The following is a 19951-nucleotide window of genomic DNA, read 5'->3' on the forward strand; positions in this document are numbered from 1 at the left end:
AAGTTAAGTCCATTTCCAGAACTTTTTCATCATCCTGAACAAAAACAGCTATTTTAAGACTATCTTTTAGTCCATTTTCTGAGACCTAGTTATTATTAGGGGGGTATATATGAGTGTGTGTGTATGTGTGTCTGTGTGTGTGCGCGCACACTTAAAGCTTCCTGAATAATTCAGATGTGCAGGCAGTACTGAGAAACATTAATCTTCAGGAAATGATAATTAAATTATTTACTATGTGATGTTGGTTTTATTCCATCTCCTTGAGTTGTAAAATAGGAATTTATACTGTGTTTGTCATGTTAATCCTTTATACCCTAACAGTGTAGTAAGGATGATTTTGAAGATTTTGCTTTACTTGTGGTAGTATACGATACCCACAGTTTCCTACATAACTGCCTTTGTTATGTCCATATCACTCATTAAATTTTTTGAGCAGCTTCCGTATACATAGTGTAGTGGTTCTCAGGTGTGTTCTCAGAGCTCCTGAAACCCTTTCAGAGAGGTCTGTGAAGTTTTTCCTTTTACAGCTTCTTGTTACTGTGAGGCGGTATTTTGTTCATATACTTCAACCAAAACAACATATCACAACAGATTGGATGTCAAAGAAGATATGAGAATATAGCTTTCTTCTATTAAGCCAAACATTGTAGAGATTTACAGAAATGTAAAACAGAGCCACTTTTTTCTAAATTTATAAATTTTTTTCTAAATTTATAAAATTTTCTCATACAAAATATTTACGTAAACTTATAATAGCTTATTTCTAGAGCAAATTAATAAATGTTTCTAAATGTCTCAGTTTTGATTATAAATATTGATAAACATAATCCACATAATAAAAGCTCTTTGGAGACCTCCATCATTTTTAAGAGTTTAAAGTGGTCCTGAGATCAAAATGTTGAGAATCTCTGTCTTAATACTTAGCTATGAGATTCTACTTCATGATGCTTCCAACCATCATTCACCTTTCCCTTGTTACTGTATTTTTTGCACAGGATTTACTTCTCTAGATCATTCTTTCACCTCACAGTTTTTCCTTATTCCACAATAACAGGTATAAGGGAAAATTAGACTTATGAATGAGGTTCCATTTTTAATATATGGGACCTGCTTTTTTAAAACCATACTTGATGTACAATTCAGGGTGCCATTTGAATTGCTAACAGAAAAACAGTTACAGTTAAAGAGTTTGGAAGTAGACTCACAGTCAGTGTAGCTGATGTAAAGTACCCATTAACAGAAACTCAAGTGCAGAAGCTTTCAAATGATTGCTTTTGACTTCAGAAGGGTTTCCAAATCCATAATACTGAATTATAAATGCTTTTTTATATTTTAAAAAATAAATTATGCAAATTATAAGTAAATATTTATAACACTTTGTCATTTTATATATTGTGTCATAGATCTATTTATAAAGGCTACAATTATATAAATCAAGTGTAGCTTTAAGAAAAGAAAGTCTTACTCATTTCTGGTCCATTAGATGTATTTATGAAATAGTCATATACTGTGAATTACCTGTTGTTTATCCAGGGTTTACCACTTAGTTATCTCTTATGTGTCAGCAGTGATGCTGAATTTTATTTTCTATTCTCAACAGTGTGTGAGAAGAAAGAAATTAGGATTATGGTGATTGGCCTCTAAAAGCTCATTTCCTAAAGCCCAGCTCTGAGGTTTCCATGTACAAAGTTTTGGGCTAGGTATTAGATGTTTCCAGATATCCTTCTAGCTAGGATACCTATCTGTAGCTTTATTTATTTGAGAAAGAGAGAGCAAGTGTGGGTGTGCACGAATGAGTTGGGAGAGGAGCAGAGGGAGAGGGAAGCGGGGGGAGAAAGAATCTCCAGCAGACTCCATGCTGAGGGCGGAGCTGGACGTGGGGCTCCATCTCACAACCTTAGCCAAAACTAAGAGTCAGACACCTAGCTGACTGAGCCACCCAGGCATCCTGATATCTGTAGCTTCTTAAATGAGTATTAACCAGCTGTTGTATGAGTTACATAAGCAAGTGAAAATATAAGAATTCTATTTATCTGAACCAAAATGAGTTAGTGCAAAGGTACATAAAATAACTCCTAGCCTGAATTAGGTTAATTAACAGAAATTATATGAAAGCACTTACTGTGGTCACTGGCTCCTGGTATGTACTCCAGTACATGTTGAGATTCTCTTAAGCTTGATTGGGGCATAAGAGTTTAGTTAACCTGAACTTTCTAATTGCTTTTTTAATGTACATTGGAATAGAGTGCTTTTTAGAGTATTATCAAGAATAAAGAAATCAGAAAAAATATATATAATAGGAATTAGAAAATATTCTCCTAGCAGGCTATAATATACTTGAAATTGCTTCCATAATACGTTAAGCAGTTCTAGCTGTCAGCACACAAATAATGGATCATGGAAGAAATTGTATTTATCAAAGAATTGAAACTATTTTCCTATGAAAGTGTTCTCAAAAAAGTTAAAAAATCTTTAGACAAGAAAGGAAGATTTAATCTGGGAGAGATGGAAGAAGAAAAAAATTTGTAAAAGGTATAAGTGCATAGTTATTCACCAAAACCTAAAATATTGAGAGGAAAAGTATTTAGAAAAAGTGAGTTGAGAAGTAAGTATAATGCTGTTGAATTCTCTCAGAAACAGATGGTTCAGGCCATGGTGTATAAGGCCATAAGAAGTCAACAAAATAAAGAACAAAAACACCATTCTGAGTCAGACTAATGAACGGGAGTGGCTTTCAGTGTTCTTTGAGTAACACTGATGAATGGTTAGTGGGAGAATATGTTACATCGTCCATAATCTTACCTAGTGGTTTTTACTTAGATTTTTTATATATACATTTTATCTTATTTTAGAAAAACTTATTTAAAGGATTGATACCACTTCACAGATGATCCACATTAAGTAAAAGGGCAGGTATTTAAGGTATATCCTTAACATGTCATGATTTGATTTTATTGTCAACCATGAAGGTATCACTATTACAAACATTCTTAGAACATGCTACCTTAAATAAAATTAATGCAAGTTGTATTTCATAAAAGTGAATTTTAAAAATAAGTGAAATTTAAAAGCATAGGTTTTTTTAGCAGGTTTTGATGGACATTTCCGAAGTGAATTTCAGAATTTATGTCAGTTTTTTCCTTTGTAATTTAATAAACCATACTTATTGTGGAAAACTGGAAAATATAGATAAGCAAAAATCACTCATAATCCATCACCAAAAGATAATCACAATTAACACTTTAATGTTTACCCCTTTTAGATTTTAGACACATAAATTTATATTAAAAATAAGATTATATAGTATGTACTCTACTATATTTTTTGTTTGTCCTTGTAAATAGTACTTAGATAAACTAACACATATCTGCCCTTTAATACCTCAGAGTCATCAGTCTGAAAAGCAGTTATTGTAGTGTTTATCATTTAGTTTTATCCTTGGGAACCATAAGAAAATGTAAGCCTGTACCCCAAATGGCCCTAGATAATTATATTCCATGAGTTTTTGTGTTTTAAAAGGCTTTGCAGTCTTACCACTGCCAGAATTCAGTCTCCATTACTGCCGTTCCTGTGCCATATTTGTAATTTCTCATTTTTCTAATCGGCCGATTGACAATGAGATCTTCAAACTTGTTTGAATTACACTTAAATTAAAAGTAAATAAATAGGGGCTCCTGGGTGGCTCAGTCAGTGAAGCGTCTGCCTTCAGCTCAGGTCATGATCCCAGAAGTCATGATCCCAGGAGTCTGGGATGGAGTCCCTCATCCGGCTCCCTGCTCAGCAGGGAGTCTGCTTCTCCCTCCCTCTGCCTCTTCCTCGGCTTGTGCATGCTGTCTCTCTCTCCCACTCTCTCTCTCTCTCTCTCAAATAAATAAATAAAATTTAAAAAAAAAAAAAAGGAATAGACCCTGAGAGGGAGCTGCAGAGCCTTTAACTGCAGTTAAAATATGTGAGTTTTCATGTATGACTTCTAGAACATAACTGGGTTTTTTTTGTTTTCCAAAGGGTTCTTTATAGCTGAAGTTTCTGGTTAAATGAGGTATTAATGTAATGTATAACTAATATTAAATGGTGTAGTCAGGGTTTGAAACTTACAACATGAATATACCCTGGGATTTTAGGTTTCATGATGAAACTATTGGGTTTTCAGCTACTTTTATTATAATTTGTGTAGATCATACAAATGAGTGTAACTTTATACTGTTGTTAGGCTGTTTCATAGTAATTATTTCTTCTCATGTAGGAAGATGAGAAGTTTTTGTCTGAAGTCTTTGCACAGTTAACAGATGAGGCTACAGATGATGATAAACGGCGTGAATTGGTAAGTTACTTAATCCTGAAATTCGAACCTTTAAAGAGCACTTACTGTTGGCATATACAGCTTTCAATACTGAATTTGTTAAGAATTTTTTTATAAATATGAGATGAAAGATATGTATTTATACTATATAATTATTCTCAAAGTTTCTCAAACTTACTCTGTTGTATATTTACAAATTTCTTAAATTACTTTGATGAGGGGACTTGTGTGTGTTACAGATCCCAAAATTAGGTATGGGGTTTATGTTAGGACAGAACTACAAACTCATACATTTTTATGGCTGTAGGTACATTATAGAACAGCTTTTTTTTTTTTTTTTTTTAAAGAAAAAAGGTAACTACAGTGCTTCTTGAATAAATGCATGTAAGTAATTTGGTTCTTGGAATGTTTTTTTCTTTTGAATATGTGTATATTTTATGAGGTATAAGCCATGTTTGGTGGAAGAAAATAGTGATTGCTATTTACTAGCAGTTTGTCATTTTTTTTAAACATAATCAAGTGCTTGGGTTTTAAAAAGAAATGCAAGTGGAGCACTGGGTGTTATACACAAACAATGAATCATAGAACACTACATCAAAAACTAATGATGTAATGTATGGTGATTAACATAACATAAAAAAAGAAAAGAAATGCAGGATTGCCAACTTAAAGTCAGCCAAGTCATCTTGGTATAGTTGATCGCCTGCTCAGTTTTCTCTTTTAAAAAATTAGTTCTTTAAACTCGGGAATGTCTAATGTCCTTTCCAATTCTTAAAAATGGAATTGTACTTTTGAGAGCCCCCTGAGGACCCAGCCACCATTTGTTATACAGCATGTTTCTGTGAAAATACATGCTCTAATTCAGGATACATGCCTTACATGACATTTTTGCAACCAAACCGTAAGTTAATATTATATGTGTATTCACCCACTGGGACTCCTCATATAACATGTACTCTATAATGTCTTTGGAGAGTTCATTGTTCAGTGTTAAGAAGTAATGCAAAGCTTACTTTTAGTGGGATGCTAGTTTTTAATATGTTATTTTAATATAGGTTTTAAGGAGCCAGGACACCCTAAAAAATCAAGGTCCTTTAGAAGGGCACAATCCACTGTGGTACATCACATTAAAGTGTGCCAACTTTGCTCTTATGTGTGTCAACTTCTTACTATACTTTCTAATATTACAGGTTAACTTTTTCAAGGAATTTTGTGCATTTTCTCAGACATTACAACCTCAAAACAGGGATGCATTTTTCAAAACTTTGGCAAAGTTGGGAATTCTTCCTGCTCTTGAAATTGTAATGGTAATTATATAGCTTCTTTTCATGTTTGAAGTTGTGAATTTGTAGTAGTTCTATATTATGTATGTGAAAGTATTTATTATAGTAATGCATATTGAATTATATATATTAGGTTATGATTCACTTGATAGTGAATTACTACAAGTGTGTGTTCAGTCTTCGGATTTTATTAATTTAAGTTTGTGATATTAATATGTAAGCACTTGCATATAATATGGCTTCAAGTGAATAAAAATCCCACATGCTTTTTTAAGACTGTTATTTCTTCTGTAACAATATTATGTTTCATAGAAACTATTAAAATATCTTTCTTTTTTAGACCAGTGAGTAGAGTGAGCTCAGGCTGGACCAAAGCAGCTCATGCTGCAATATGGTTTAGGGCAGTGGTTCGCATACATTTGTTTATATGATTTTTATCCATTGGTATTGTATGAAAATTAAAACTGAAAAACTTTTAAATATTTATCAGTTCGTTTTAAGATGACCAAACATTTGTTACAAATAATATAACTTTTATGAAAAAATAATTTGCCAGAAACAAAAAAAATTTTAGTGAAGAATGGCGTTGTTTCACCTTTTTTCGCCCATCCCTTTAACATTTGGTATAGGCAGCTAGATTCTCATAGCAACTTCTGCATTTGCTTTGTTGTGATCCCACATGTCTCACTATACTTGTGATATCCTCAGAGTGAAAAGGGCCATTAATGCGCTAGTATTGTTTAGTATTATGAAAATAGTTTTAATCTCATGCACTTTCTGAAAAGGGTGTTGAACACCTCATCAAAATTCCCTGGACCACACTTTGAGAATGCTGAGTTAAGGAATGTTGTCAGAATCACTTGGAGATTTTGTAACTTACAAGTCATGTATCCTTTATCTATTAAAGAGGGAAAAGCATTCAGGATCACTACCTTAGAAAACTAAGATGTGGACAAAGAGTGAAAATACCCAGAGTGCTTTTCAAAAGCGTCCTCTCTTAGGAGAGTCATAAAAGAGAGAATCAGTTACTAAGGAGTAACTGGCAAATCCAGGACCAAAGACAGATTCTGGAAAATTTTGAAGTCTTAACTAGGTAACATCATTCACATTTTGCATATAAATAAATAAAAAAAATTTTTTTACAGCATTTGTAAAGTGTAATAGTATAATCCTATGCTGATCCTTACATCAAAATTCTCTAAGTGTTTATATTTGTGATGGTGAAAACTGGCAGAAACTAATCATTGAGCTGCTTAAAAGCTTTTAATATTTATACAAGAAAAGGAAGAAAAGATTCCAATACAATGTCTGAATCCAAAAAGTTGGTGTGCATAGATTTGGGAAAGATAGGGAACATGGCATAATTTTTGTTAACAGTCTCTAACCTAATTTTCCTTTTACCAGGGCATGGATGATTTGCAAGTCAGATCAGCAGCTACAGATATATTTTCTTATCTAGTAGAGTTTAGTCCATCCATGGTCCGAGAATTTGTAATGCAAGAAGCCCAGCAGAGTGATGATGTAAGTAATAATTCTCTGATTCTATGTGAATTACCTGTAGTGTTTGCATACTATGGAGAAAAAAGTATAACTACAATCTAAATCTTTAATGAGGCAGAATAGATTTCTGATCAACTGTGACTTCAGCAAGCCCAGAATATGTGGCATTTGATTTGTTTATTGTAAAAACTGTATTCAAACTTGAGTTGAGATAAATAGATTATAGTAGAATCAAGTTCTTCAAAAAAATTCAAGTGCTAATGATATGTAATTTCAAGCCCCTTAGGTCAGGCACTTCTAGTGTAACTAACAAGTTGCCTTCACTTGTTCAAATGTGTCTTTTTTTTCCATGTGAATAAATGTTTAATAATGAGACCAATGTGTTTTCCCACCACAGAAATACTTAAACTTTCCCCTTAAACTCTTTTAAGAACAAAATGAACATATAGCTACAATTTAAAGTACTCTTTCTTATATCAAATATGTTTTAGTGTTAAACAGAAAATAAATATAATTATGTTCCATCATAAAGAAAATTTTGATTTCTATTGTTAATTTGATCCTTGTTATGAGTTACTATTGAATTAAACTGCAGTTGTTTATGTTTTGTGTTTAATCTCATAATGTCTCCTTAGATATTTTTACATTCTTTGTTAGATATTTCCAGTGGTTTTTTTTTTTCCCAAGATTTTATTTATTTATTTGAGAGAGAGAATGAGAGATAGAGAGCACGAGAGGGAAGAGGGTCAGAGGGAGAAGCAGACTCCCCGCTGAGCAGGGAGCCCGATGCGGGACTCGATCCAGGGACTCCAGGATCATGACCCGAGCCGAAGGCAGTCGCCCAACCAACTGAGCCACCCAGGTGCCCGCAGTGTTTTTTTTTTTTTTAAGCAATTTTATTTTAGAATCAGTTTGAACTAATGTTACAATTTTAGGCAGTAGAAAAGAAATAGAAGAAATCTTTATGTTAAGTATATTTTAAGGTTTTTTTTTTTAACCCAAATGGTGCTAAATCTGACTTTAAAGAAATAAATACCTAGTTTGTTAATCAGTTTATAATCTCACCGTTGGTATGTGTATTTTTGTGCCATCCTGTACAGAAGGTAACTTTGAATTTAACACTCTTAATTGCTGCATTCTCAGTGATGTGTGTGATTAAGGGCACTCATTATAAAATCTCTTCAGATTGTAAGAATAGGATTCTTTTTTTTTTTAAGATTTTATTTATTTGAGAGAGAGAGAATGAGAGAAAGAGACAGGATGAGAGGGGATAGGGTCAGAGGGAGAAGCAGACTCCCCGCTGAGCAGGGAGCCGGGTGCGGGACTCGATCCAGGGACTCCAGGATCATGACCTGAGCCGAAGGCAGTTGCTTAACCAACTGAGCCACCCAGGCGCCCAAGAATAGGATTCTTAACTCTGAAAGCTTTTATTTCTGTTTTTATTAGAAATATTTCCTTGTTTACATTTAATTGACAAATGAGACTTAGAGAAGCAGTTACTGATATTTAACTATGGTCCCTTTCTCAGTTTTCTTTTTTTATAATCATAGTCTTCAAGGTCTTTCATTTCCCTGAATTTTCTGAGATCTAGCAGTTTAACAATTTAAAAATTTTGTTGCGTTGGGGCGCCTGGGTGGCTCAGTCGTTAAGCGTCTGCCTTCGGCTCAGGTCATGATCTCAGGGTCCTGGGATCGAGCCCCGCATCGGGCTCCCTGCTCGGCGGGAGGCCTGCTTCTCCCTCTCCCACTCCCCCTGCTTGTGTTCCCTCTCTCGCTGTGTCTCTCTCTGTCAAATAAATAAAATCTTAAAAAAAAAAAAAAAAAGATAAAAATTTTGTTGCGTTAAAATAATTGAGTTGCCCACAAAAGAGGATAAATTTTTTTTTTTTTTTGCTTTAAAATTAAGGATTCTACATGCCAAATTCTTTGTTGAGTTCCTGGTAACCTTTAAAAAGAAAAGACTTACCTGTGTATTTGGTGGGCACTTGCTATTTTGATGCCCTTTTAAAGTAAATTGACAGCATTCAAACTTTCTTTCCAGTTATTATGGAGCAGATTTAGTTTTAGGAACCTGGATTACACATTAAAATACATTTTGAGCAAAAGGAAATACTAACATTTTTTACTATAGTCATTATTTCTTTCTAAGCTAGATGGATAGATTTAGCAATAATTACTGTCTTTTTGTTATGCCACAGATTTCACGTATTTTTATGCTAATGTCCTTTGAAACATTTAGTAAAACTTATTTTAGAATCTGACTGGGTAAGTAACGTGGCTATTACTGAACCACTTATTTTGGCAGGTATTTTCACTGTATTTCTCATTTAAGAATAAACTCATATGTTAATTTTTTAAGATATGATAATAGCATTGGGGTTATTTTTTTAAGAATCCTTATTTTGTAAAGTTTTATACTGAAATACTTAACAGAATTATATGTGGTGTTTATAGTAATTCTGGAAGATGAAATTTGCCATAATAAAGTTAAAAATACATAAGCTAATCTCTGTGGGTTAACTGATATTTTAACTGTTTGATGTTATTGAACATATTATGTTTCTTAAATTTGCATCCATTTTTTAACTTCTTGTTTTGAAGTAATATTTAATTTACAGAAAAGTTATAATAATAGTACAAAGAACTCCCATATACACTTCACCCAGATTCCCCAGTTGTTAATGTTTTATCTCTAATTTGCTTCTGCTAAATCATTGAAGAATAAAGCACAGAAATGATTGCACAGTGCCTTTTTACCAGTATCTACTTCACTGTCTATTATAATTATCAAAATCAGGATATTAGCATTTTTACAGTACTAACATCTAACTGCAGTCCTATCTAAGATTTTGTCAGTTGTCCCAGTAATGTTCTTTTTAACTAAGACACAACTGAAAATTTTCTTGTCTAGTATCCCAACAATTTGGATTTGTCTTATATATCCTCATGATTTGATTTAGGTTGTATCTTTGTGTCAGGAATGGTACAGAAGTAATGTTTACTTCAGTGCATCACATCAAGAATTCCCTCAACTTTAAAAAATGAGCTTAAAGTTTTTTTATTCAGACTGTTTTGCTGTTTCACAGACTTGAGAAATTGGACCATAAAGTTCTGTAGAATTTGAAGAGCTGTTTTTGCTTTCTTCTGACATGTCAGATGGATTAAAAGAAGTATTGTTTTTCTCATTATTTTAGCCCTCATTCAAGTTGCTGCAGAACAAATTTCATGTGCATTTTTAAAATAATTCTTACATTTAAAGAACAAAGATGTTTCCAGAACATCCATCAGTTTTTATTCTACTTCAGAATAATGTTCCTGCTCCTGTCATTCTTTCTTTTCCTCTTATTTACTATATTTATGGAATCTAAGATAACATGGATGCTAATATTTTCTTGATCTTACCTGAAAGTGTTAGTGGAAAATTTCATTTTACTTTGTCATGCTTTCTAATTGGCTGGTAACTGTCTAATGCCATAGATTATAAAATGTATCTTAATATCAAGAAGTTGAAAGTTTTAAGAAATCTTAGAAGCAATGAAATAAGTATGTTCTTTATCTTTCCCAGCCAGAAAGTAGAGAGGCCAACTGATAACCTGGATAATCTCTCAATTCCTTATGTAGGTACCTAGAACTTCCCCTCTGTTGCTGATTATTTTTTACAATATAGCAAAATTCTTAAACCTACAAAAATGTACTTTAAAAACCATTATGTGCTTCTAAGAATAGTATGAGGTTGGAGTGTGATGAAACCAATGGGAGTATCATTTCTCTAAAACTTTGATTTAGAAATAACTAAAACCTTGAAAAATCTCTCGGAAACCTTGGTTAAACTCACTTAAATGTTGCTCTTTAGGTAAAGGATAGCAAACTTTCTTTAAAAGGCCAGAAGATAAGACTTGATGAGCGCTATGGTGTCTGTTGCAGTTACTCAACCCTGCCATTGTAATATGAATTGTCCAAAGATGGTGTAGCTATGTTCCAGTAAATGTTTTACCATAAAACTTTATTTACAAAGTAGGCAACCAGCAAAGTGGTCTTGTGGTTTGCCAACCCCTAACTTAGACCCCTTTCTCAGAATATTTCAGGACAGTGGGGGGGCATTTAAAGGCTGACTCTGAATTAAAGTTTGTAGTTGCAGAAGCTGCTATGGTGGTGTAAAAAGAAGTTAAAAGAGAGGACATAGGAATAAGCAGACTTCAATGGAAAGGAGGTCATTGGGCCCTCTTAAGACTATAAATTTAAGGGGAGGTGGAGAAAAAAATTTTGTATATACATATATATATAAATTTAAGAGGGTGTTCTCTAGATTTTGGTGCTCCGGCATTGACACATATTAACTGGAGTTACTCTATAATGGTTTATTTGCACATCAAGTCATTTGATTTTAAGAAGGAATTTTCCAGTAGTTTTTCTTGTATCTTCACTATTTAGCTGCACTTACTTGAGCATAAGTTTTTTTCTAGCCTGAGTAATGCCATTGTTGGAGAAGCAGGTTAAGGAAAACTGGATTTGTATGTGCAGTATTTTAATGGTACCAGTAAGGAACTCCTGCAAACAGTTAGAAATAAGACAGTTCAACTCAAGCTGGCTTGAATTTTGAAAGAGTGGTCCAACTTACAGTGATTTTCTATTCCATTTCCTGTGTTCTGCCATTGGAGAAACAGGTATGGGAGAGTTAATAAGGTCACTTGGATAGTGTATATCTTAGATGGCTGTACTGCAGTTAGAGAGGCTGGGTCCTTTGTTTCAGCTGTTCCTTCTGTTCAGAAGGACTTGCTTTATTATGTTAAGAAATGAAACATGCCTTACAGACAACATATAATGTTGATAATACTTTTAGTTCATTGATGTATGTTCAACCATTCATTAATTGTTTTGAACTATTTGTTCATTGTTTCTGAAAAATACCATTACTTTTGAGTGGATGTAGTCATGTATTGTAGTAGACTAATTTTAATTATTTACTGAGGTGGGTGTACCTCTGGAAAAAGACTGTCTTGCTGTTCCATACTGCTCGGTGGGGCAGAATTTCTATAAATCTGTGGTGAATTCTAGTATTTTAGCAATTGATTTTTACTTAGTTTGGCAAGATCCAGTAATACAATAATTGTAATAATAATAATAGAGCCTGACATGTATTCTAAGGCTTATCTCATTTTTTCCCATCTTTTTGTCTTTTACTGGCCAGTGTCTACTGTCTTACCAACTGTAGTTTCATATATTTTGTCCAGCTTTTTGTTGTTGTTCCAGGTAAAAACTAAATCTAGTTCCTGTCACTCCATCTTGACCAAAAGCAAGTCTGATTTCATATGTATTTTCAGAGCAGATTTTAGTGCAGAGGTCTGACTCTTATTACAGAATTAGAATATTTGTAGATTCCTGTCTCTTTTGTGTTTTCTTTACTAAATTATTTTTCATTCCAGTGACACTTAAGAGCAGTAAAAAACCTATCTGACACAAGGATTTAGAAGCCAGCTTCTTTAAAGACTTTTGTATCATTGCATGTGGCAATTCGTATTTTGATTGTGAGAAATTCCCATATTTTGACCTTTTCTCCCCTGCATCTTTTTTTTTTTTTTTTGGTCTAAGTCTGATTATCCTGCTTTTTTTCCTCTTCTTTAACAACGAAACTATAATAATAGGTTTGAAGAGTGCTGTTTAGTTTCTGTGATGATGGAAATGTTTATTCTGTAACCACAAGGTAACCACGTGCTACCTGTGGCTACCAAGCACTTAAAATGTAGGTAGTGTGACTGAGGAATTACTAGTTTTAATTTTAAACTGCCTAATGTGGCAAGTGGATACCATGTTAAACAGCACAGGATTAGAATATTTTTTACCTACACAGCCAGTCTAAGGAGTGAATCTTTTATCTTACAACCATTCTAAACAAAGGATGTCTTCGTCAGGTCTCTGTTTTAGAAGGATAGTTCTAACAGCATTGTGGAGGAGAGATAACTGGAGAAGGAAGACCTGACCTATGACAGAAGAAAGTAGGAGAATAAGGAATTAAGGTATTACTTAGGAATGGGTTTGGTTTCATATATCAGAAAAACCAGGAGTGGCATCAGCAAGATGGCAGAATAGGAAATTCCAGGTCTTGTCCCCACAACAGAAACCGATTTAACAACTATTAACAGACACAAATACCTCCATGCAACTTCTAGAGTCCAGGTTATAGGTTACAGCATTTTAGTGCAGCACAGAAATGAGAAAAGATGCATTGAAAAGGGTAAGAACAGTTTCACTTTATCCTTGTCACTTCTCCCCAAGTCAGCATAGCACAGTACTGAGAGAGATCCCTCTGGGCCCACAGATTCTCTCATGGGAAAAGGGAGAACAAAGAGAGAGTCTGAGTGACATCCCCAGCCTTTCAGAATGCTACCCATGAGGGCCATTTCTTTCAGGTCCTACCCAGAGCAGTGAGGGTATCACCTTGTAATAGCTAAGAACAAAGAAAAGGAGCAGGGGCTCTCAACACCACCACACACATCTCAGTAGCTGGTCCATGTACCCCAGTAATGAACCCCATCAGCTGACTCAACCAAAATCTCTGACTGGTGAAGAACTTTCCCTGCCAAAGCCAGTCTGTAAGGACAAAGAGCTAACTGCTTCTCTAGATGGGCAGACATCAGTGCAAGATTACAAAGATCAGGAAAACTTGACACCACCAAAGCAAAACAAAATAAAACTATCATAACTGACCCTAAGATAATGGAAAACTGAACTGGCTGACAAAGAATTCAAAATAATTATCTTAAAGAAGTTCAGTGAGTTGCAAGAGAACACAGATAACTAAATGAAATCAGGAAAACAGTACATGAACAAAATGAGAAGTTCAGCAGAGACAAAGTATTAAAAAAGAACCAGAAGAGGGGTGCCTGGGTGGCTCAGTCAGTTAAGTGTCTGCCTTCGGCTCAGGTCATGATCCCAGAGTCCCAGATCGAGTCCCATGTTGGGCTCCCTGCTGAGCTAGGGAGCCTGCTTCTCCCTCTCCCTGCTGCTCCCCTTGCTTGTTCTCTCGCTCTGTCAAATAAATAAATAAAATCTTAAAAAAAAAAATTCTAGAGCTAAAGAACACATTGAGGAAAAAAAAAAGGCAATAAACAGCTTCAACAGTAGACTCAGTCAAGCAGAAATAAAAATCAGAGAACTCAAAGACAAGCCATTTGAAATTATCCAGTCAGAGAACTAAAAGGAAAAAGAATGAAAAATAGTGGAGAAAGCATTCATGAATTACAGGACACAATAAAGAAAAACAGTATACACATTATGGTACCCTCAAAGGAGAAAAGAAAGGGGCAGAAGCCTATTTAAAGAAATAATGGCTAATAGCATCAAATCAGGGGAGAGATATGGTCATCCAGGTACATGAAATTTATATGTCCTCAAATAGATTCTATCCAAAGAGGTCTTCACTAAGACACATCACAATAAAACTGTCAAAAGTCAAAGACAAAGAGAATTTTTAGGGTGGCAAGACAAAAAACAAAAACACCCCAAAAAAACAAAAACCCTCATCACATACAAGGGAACTCCCATAAGTCTCAGCAAATTTCTTAGCAAAAACCTTTCAGGCTAGGAAAGAGTGAGTTGATATATTCAAAGTACTGAAAGAAAAAACCAACCGAGAATACTTTACCTGGCATCACTAGACCTGCCTTACCAGACATGCTTAAAGGGAATTCTTAAAGTTAAAAAATAAAAGAATACTAAACAGCTACAAGAAAGCATTTTGAAAGTGTAAATCTCACTGGTGAAGGTAAATATATAGACAGATACAGAATAACATAATACTCTATTCATGGTGTATAAATCACTTTTAACCTCGTATAAAAGGTAAAAGACAATATTAAGAATAACTATAACTATAAAAATTTTTAATAGATACACAATATAAAAAAATAAATTCTGGGACACCTGGGTGGCTCAGTTGGTTAAGCGTCTGCCTTCGGCTTGGGTCATGATCCCCGAGTCCTGGGATCGAGTCCCGCATCGGGCTCCTTGTTCAATGGGGAGCCTGCTTCTTCCTCTGTCCGCTGCTCCCCCTGCTCGTGCACTCTCTCTCTCTGACAGATAAATAAAATCTTTAAAAAAATTTTTTTAAATAAATATAAAATAAATTCTGACATCAATAACATAGTATGTAGGTTGGAAGTAAAAGTGTAGAGTTTGTTTGCAATTGCTGATGAGATATTAATATTCAAAATATGTAAGGAATTCCTGCAACCCAGTAGCAAAAAGACAAACCAATTTGAAAATGGGCAAAGGGACTGAACAGACATTTCTCCTAAGTACACACACATCTATTAGGATGGCTAGTATCAGGGTTGTAGGAGAAGGTAGTCTCCACAGGAGTTAAAGTTACTTGTAATTTTCGCTTGTTGGAAGAACTTGAAGGACAAGAGGTAGTAGGCAATGGCACTGTCATTTACACATAAACCTCGAGTATCCAAAATAGAATTCAGGTTTACAAGGTGAAAGCATGGAGAGAAGAGTCATGCTGTGGAAGCATGTGTGTTTCTGAAAAGTAAAAAATCTCAAGAAGGAAAAACAGAAATGGCATGCTTTATCCATCTTGCTTAGTGAAAGAGCTTCAGGTGAAACTGAAGTAGGTACAATGAATATTTTCACAAATTGTGTTAATTTTTGAAGTGGTATGGGTGCTGACTATAGTAGTATCAAAAACATGTCCAGGATTGTTTCTATAACTGTATTTATAATAAAAAAGTGTTGTGGGGGAGGTCGATGAATTTCTGTTAAAAGCTGTTCCTGCATGTTACATGTAACAAACATGGTAAATATTTGTTTACAGTCTTTGACAAACCATGCATTTAAGTGCAATCAGCAGAAAGGAAATAGGTAAATGGATATGTAATTTTGAGATTAAAGTTAGTCTTAAAATGTAAATAAAATGTGGAACATGTCCTCAAAAAAAAAAAGTATGGCTAATATAAAAAAATAAAGATGACAAGTCTTGACAAGGATGTGGAGAAAAGAAGAGTCCTTGTACACTGATGATGGGGATATATTGGAGCAGCCATCATGGAAAACAGATGGAAGTTCCTCTAAAAATTAGACTACCATATGATCCAGCAATCTTGCTTCTGTCCATAAATCCAAAAGATCTTAAAGAGATATCTGCCCTCCCATGTTCATTGCAGCAGCATTCACAGTAGTCAAGACATCTGAGCAACCTCAGTGTCCATCTGCAGATGAATGGATAAATTTGTCATATGTACAGTGGAACATTATTCACCCTTAATGAAAGGAAGTCCTGCCATTTTTTACAACTTCGATGAACCTAGAGGACAATTTGCCAAGTGAACTAAGCCAGACACAGAAGGAAAAATACGTGATACTTCTTATATGAGTAATACAGACTCATAGAATCAGAGAATAATGGTACTTGCCAGGGGATGGGGAATGGGGGAAATGGGGAAGATATTAGACAAAGGGTATAGAGTTTCGGTTATACAGGATGAGTAAGTTCTAGAGATCTACTGTACAGCATAGTACCTATAGTCAAGAATATTATATACTTAAAATTTTGCTGAGAAAGTAGGTATTATGTTAAGTGCTTTTGTCACACAAAAAAAGAAAAACCAACTTAGAACAGTTTTACCTAATGAAAGTTTTATTCATGTCACAAGTCATGAAGCAGCTCCATGATGCCCTTAACTATACAGCTCATGATGCCAAAAGACTTTCATCTTTTGAGTCAGTCATCCTCATTTTCTGGTTTTAATGTCTGTTACTTTGAGATTGCTCTTCCACCTCCAGGAATAAGAAAGGCAGCAAAATAATGGAGAAGGCTAGAAAGCTTTTGTGTTTTATTTTAAAGCACTTTCCTGGAGGTTCCACTTAGCAATTTCTACTTGGATTTCTTTGGCCAAAAGTAGGTTACCCTTAGCAGTGAAGGATGCTGGGAAATTGTGTTTTAGCTGAGTACATTGCCTCTGAACAAAATTTGGGCTCTGCTAGCAAAACAAAGAAAATAGAGACTAAGTTGGCATCTTGTAGTATCAGCCACACAGTCCCCCTCTCTAGCTACCTAACTTTCATACATACTTTTCTTTCCTCGCTCACCTTTCCCTCAAGGGAGATAAATCAAGTTTCCATTCCCTTTTGTATCCAGTGCCACATCCAGAATATTCAGAGTATTAGGTAGTCCTTTTCAAGTCCAGATAAGACTCCTAGTGTTTCGGTGACCTATAAACAAAAAGATTATTTATCTGCCCCCAACATCACAACGAAACTGCTTTTGTTTGGGAAAAGGGAGAGCATACATATAGCAGTCATTCGTTCATAACTATGATGCACTGTTCCATCAGGTATTTGTTGAATAGCAGTAGCTTAGACTCTGTCCCACGAGGTCCTTGATTAACGAAACCAGCTGTCTCTAAAGAATTCCTCCTTGCCTATTTTTTTCCAAAGCCTTTCTTCTCTCAGGATATTATCAGCTGTGGCCACATCTGAGTTGGGCAATAGAAGATGCCTTTCCTCCAAGGATATATATAATCTTCATAGTCTGCTTTCTATTGGTGTGAGTTCTCTCGCCCAGTGGTGGTCTTAAAGATGGAAGTCATGGACCTTTGTTTATTTTAAAACTTTCTTGACAATTAAGCTTCCTCAACTATTTAGTAGGCTTCCAAACTATTTGCTTCTTAAGGATTTTAAAGATGTTACCCAGGCATAATCTCTTTTTTTTTTTAAGATTTATTTACTTATTAGAGCACGTGCCCGAGCTGTGGGAGGGGCCAAAGGAGAGGGAGAGAATCTCAAGCAGACTCCCCACTGAGCGCAGAGCCCAGCTGGGGGGCTCAGTCTCACAACCCTGAAATCATGACCTGAGCCAAAACCAAGAGTCAGACGTTCAACTGACTGAGCCGTCCAGGTGCCCCATATTCAAGCATAATCTTTGAACCTAGAGATGTCAATTTATCTACTGACCTCTGTGCCCTTCCTATCTGAAGCCTGGGAGAATCTTAAAATGTTCTAAAGAATAGCATTCGATGGTGCATATACCTCTCTCTGGCAGGGAAGTCTTACAGGCCTTTGAGAAAGGCAGTTCTTTTCTTACCTCTTTCACCATGAAATATATAAATCAGCTTTTTTCAGTTCCACAAGTCACTAAATTATGGGACTGAGTTTGGCATTGATACTGATGGAAGCAGGGTTTATGAGAAACTGCCTGTAAGAGAAGACCAGAGCAAAAAGTTTGAAATGAAATGAAATGACATTTCAGTGTATGAGCTATACCTTAAGAAGTATTTCTTGCTACTCTGATTTTATTTAGCTGTAACCTAAATTCATCATTTATTATTTTTTGTGCCTAGTTTTGAATGAATGAACTTATGAAAGATGATTATATATAATTCAGCAAATTATCAGATATTCCAAAATATCTGTTTTATATCCAAACCAGCAAATTAACTGGTAGAATGTAAGTAGTACACGTTGACATAAATGTAAAGTAAATGCCATAGCACTGATCTGAAGAAAGTTTATTGGCTGACACCTTTTTGTAATATCTTAATATTTTTCATGAGTTAAGCTTTGCTGATCATGCCAGAATAAAAAAGAACAGCAGATTAATGTGGAATCTACCTTTTTCTTCTAATTGAAATGAGGCTTGTGTCTGGATTTATTAATTAGCTCTGTGAATTTTATTTCATAATTCGTAATTCCTCTTTGAAGACATTTTATTCTGTTTCTAATGCCATGACAGAATTGATTCATTGGTGTTCAAATTTTGAAACATGGTAGGGGTGAGGGTTCTAATTTTAAGCAGCTAAGTCACTGTGACGTGCTTTTGTTGGTTCTTAATGGAATTGAAGAACACAAACAACTTTACAGGGAAATATTTTTGAAAACCACAGTATGTTAAGTTTAGAGGGGCTAGCACAACAAAATAATAACAAAAAGTGCTTTATAGTGGGGGCACCTGCGTGGCTTAGTCAGTTCTGTCTGCCTTCTGCTCAGGTCATGATCCCTGGATCCTGGGATGGAGTACCTCATCGGGCTCTCTGCTTAACGGGGAGTCTGCTCCCCCTGCTCGTGCAAGTGCACACTCTCTCTCTCTCTCCCTCTGACAAATAAATAAATAAAATCTTTTTTTAAGTGCTTTATACCGAAGATTTATTTTTATTACTTTACAGAATTCTCCCAATTTAAGAAATTTATCTTCATTGCATGCAGTTCCCTTATTTCATCTCCTTCAGTTACTACCTTTCTTCCCCCAATAATAAACATATTCTCAAATCACCAGAGTTGCTGTCAAAACTTTTTTCTTTGACTTGAGCAGTCACTTTGTACTGTACTTCAGTTTCCAAGATTTCTTAAAAATACAGGCAAAAAGGCAAATTTTGTGTCTGCAAGCTGCTTTGTAGTTTCTTAGTTAAGACCCAAAAGCATGCAACCTAATGCATTAGATTATTATGATTAGATGCATTAGATTATTATGTAACACAGTGTGCGCGCACTTGCCTCCTGTGGAGAGTTGTATACTGGGTTTTCCCACTTTTTTGCTGGAAAGGATTTTCTCATTTGAAGCTCAGATAATCTGTGTTTTAGGGTCAGATGATGTGTGATCTTCCTTATTCAGTCAACTTGTAAATTCGTATCTGAGGCTGAAACCTAGAATGAGAATCTGTCAGAATCTCCAGTGAACAAGAATCACTGGTGAATGATTTTGTTTTCCACTTCCCTACATTCATGTTGCAGCTGTAGGGTGCTCTGCTTTTTTTAGTGGGCTTTTTTCACTCTAGTGTGTTTATAGAACTTTGAAAAATACTAGAAACATGAAAGTTTAAGTAAGTTCATTTATACTTTGTTTCTGATTTTGTTCTTTCAGCTGGTATATTTGT

At 34.9% G+C, this 19951-nt stretch overlaps 1 protein-coding gene across 2 annotated transcripts in view; it reads left to right on the forward strand.

Moving 5' to 3' along the window:
- The window catches only part of PPP4R3B (protein phosphatase 4 regulatory subunit 3B), a 62595-nt gene that overhangs the window by 21134 nt on the left and 21510 nt on the right, over nt 1-19951 (forward strand). For both annotated transcript variants that reach the window (XM_028103888.2, XM_028103887.2), the window contains exons 5-7: nt 4244-4321; nt 5491-5607; nt 6988-7104. In XM_028103888.2, coding sequence (XP_027959689.1) covers nt 4244-4321; nt 5491-5607; nt 6988-7104 — 312 coding nt within the window. The remainder of the gene's footprint in view (nt 1-4243; nt 4322-5490; nt 5608-6987; nt 7105-19951) is intronic.

The sequence above is a fragment of the Eumetopias jubatus genome, unplaced genomic scaffold (assembly GCF_037043125.1).
Source record: "Eumetopias jubatus isolate StellerSeaLion01/CBP00866 unplaced genomic scaffold, mEumJub1_p1.0 scaffold_9, whole genome shotgun sequence".
In the NCBI taxonomy this organism is placed as follows: Eukaryota; Metazoa; Chordata; class Mammalia; order Carnivora; family Otariidae; genus Eumetopias; species Eumetopias jubatus.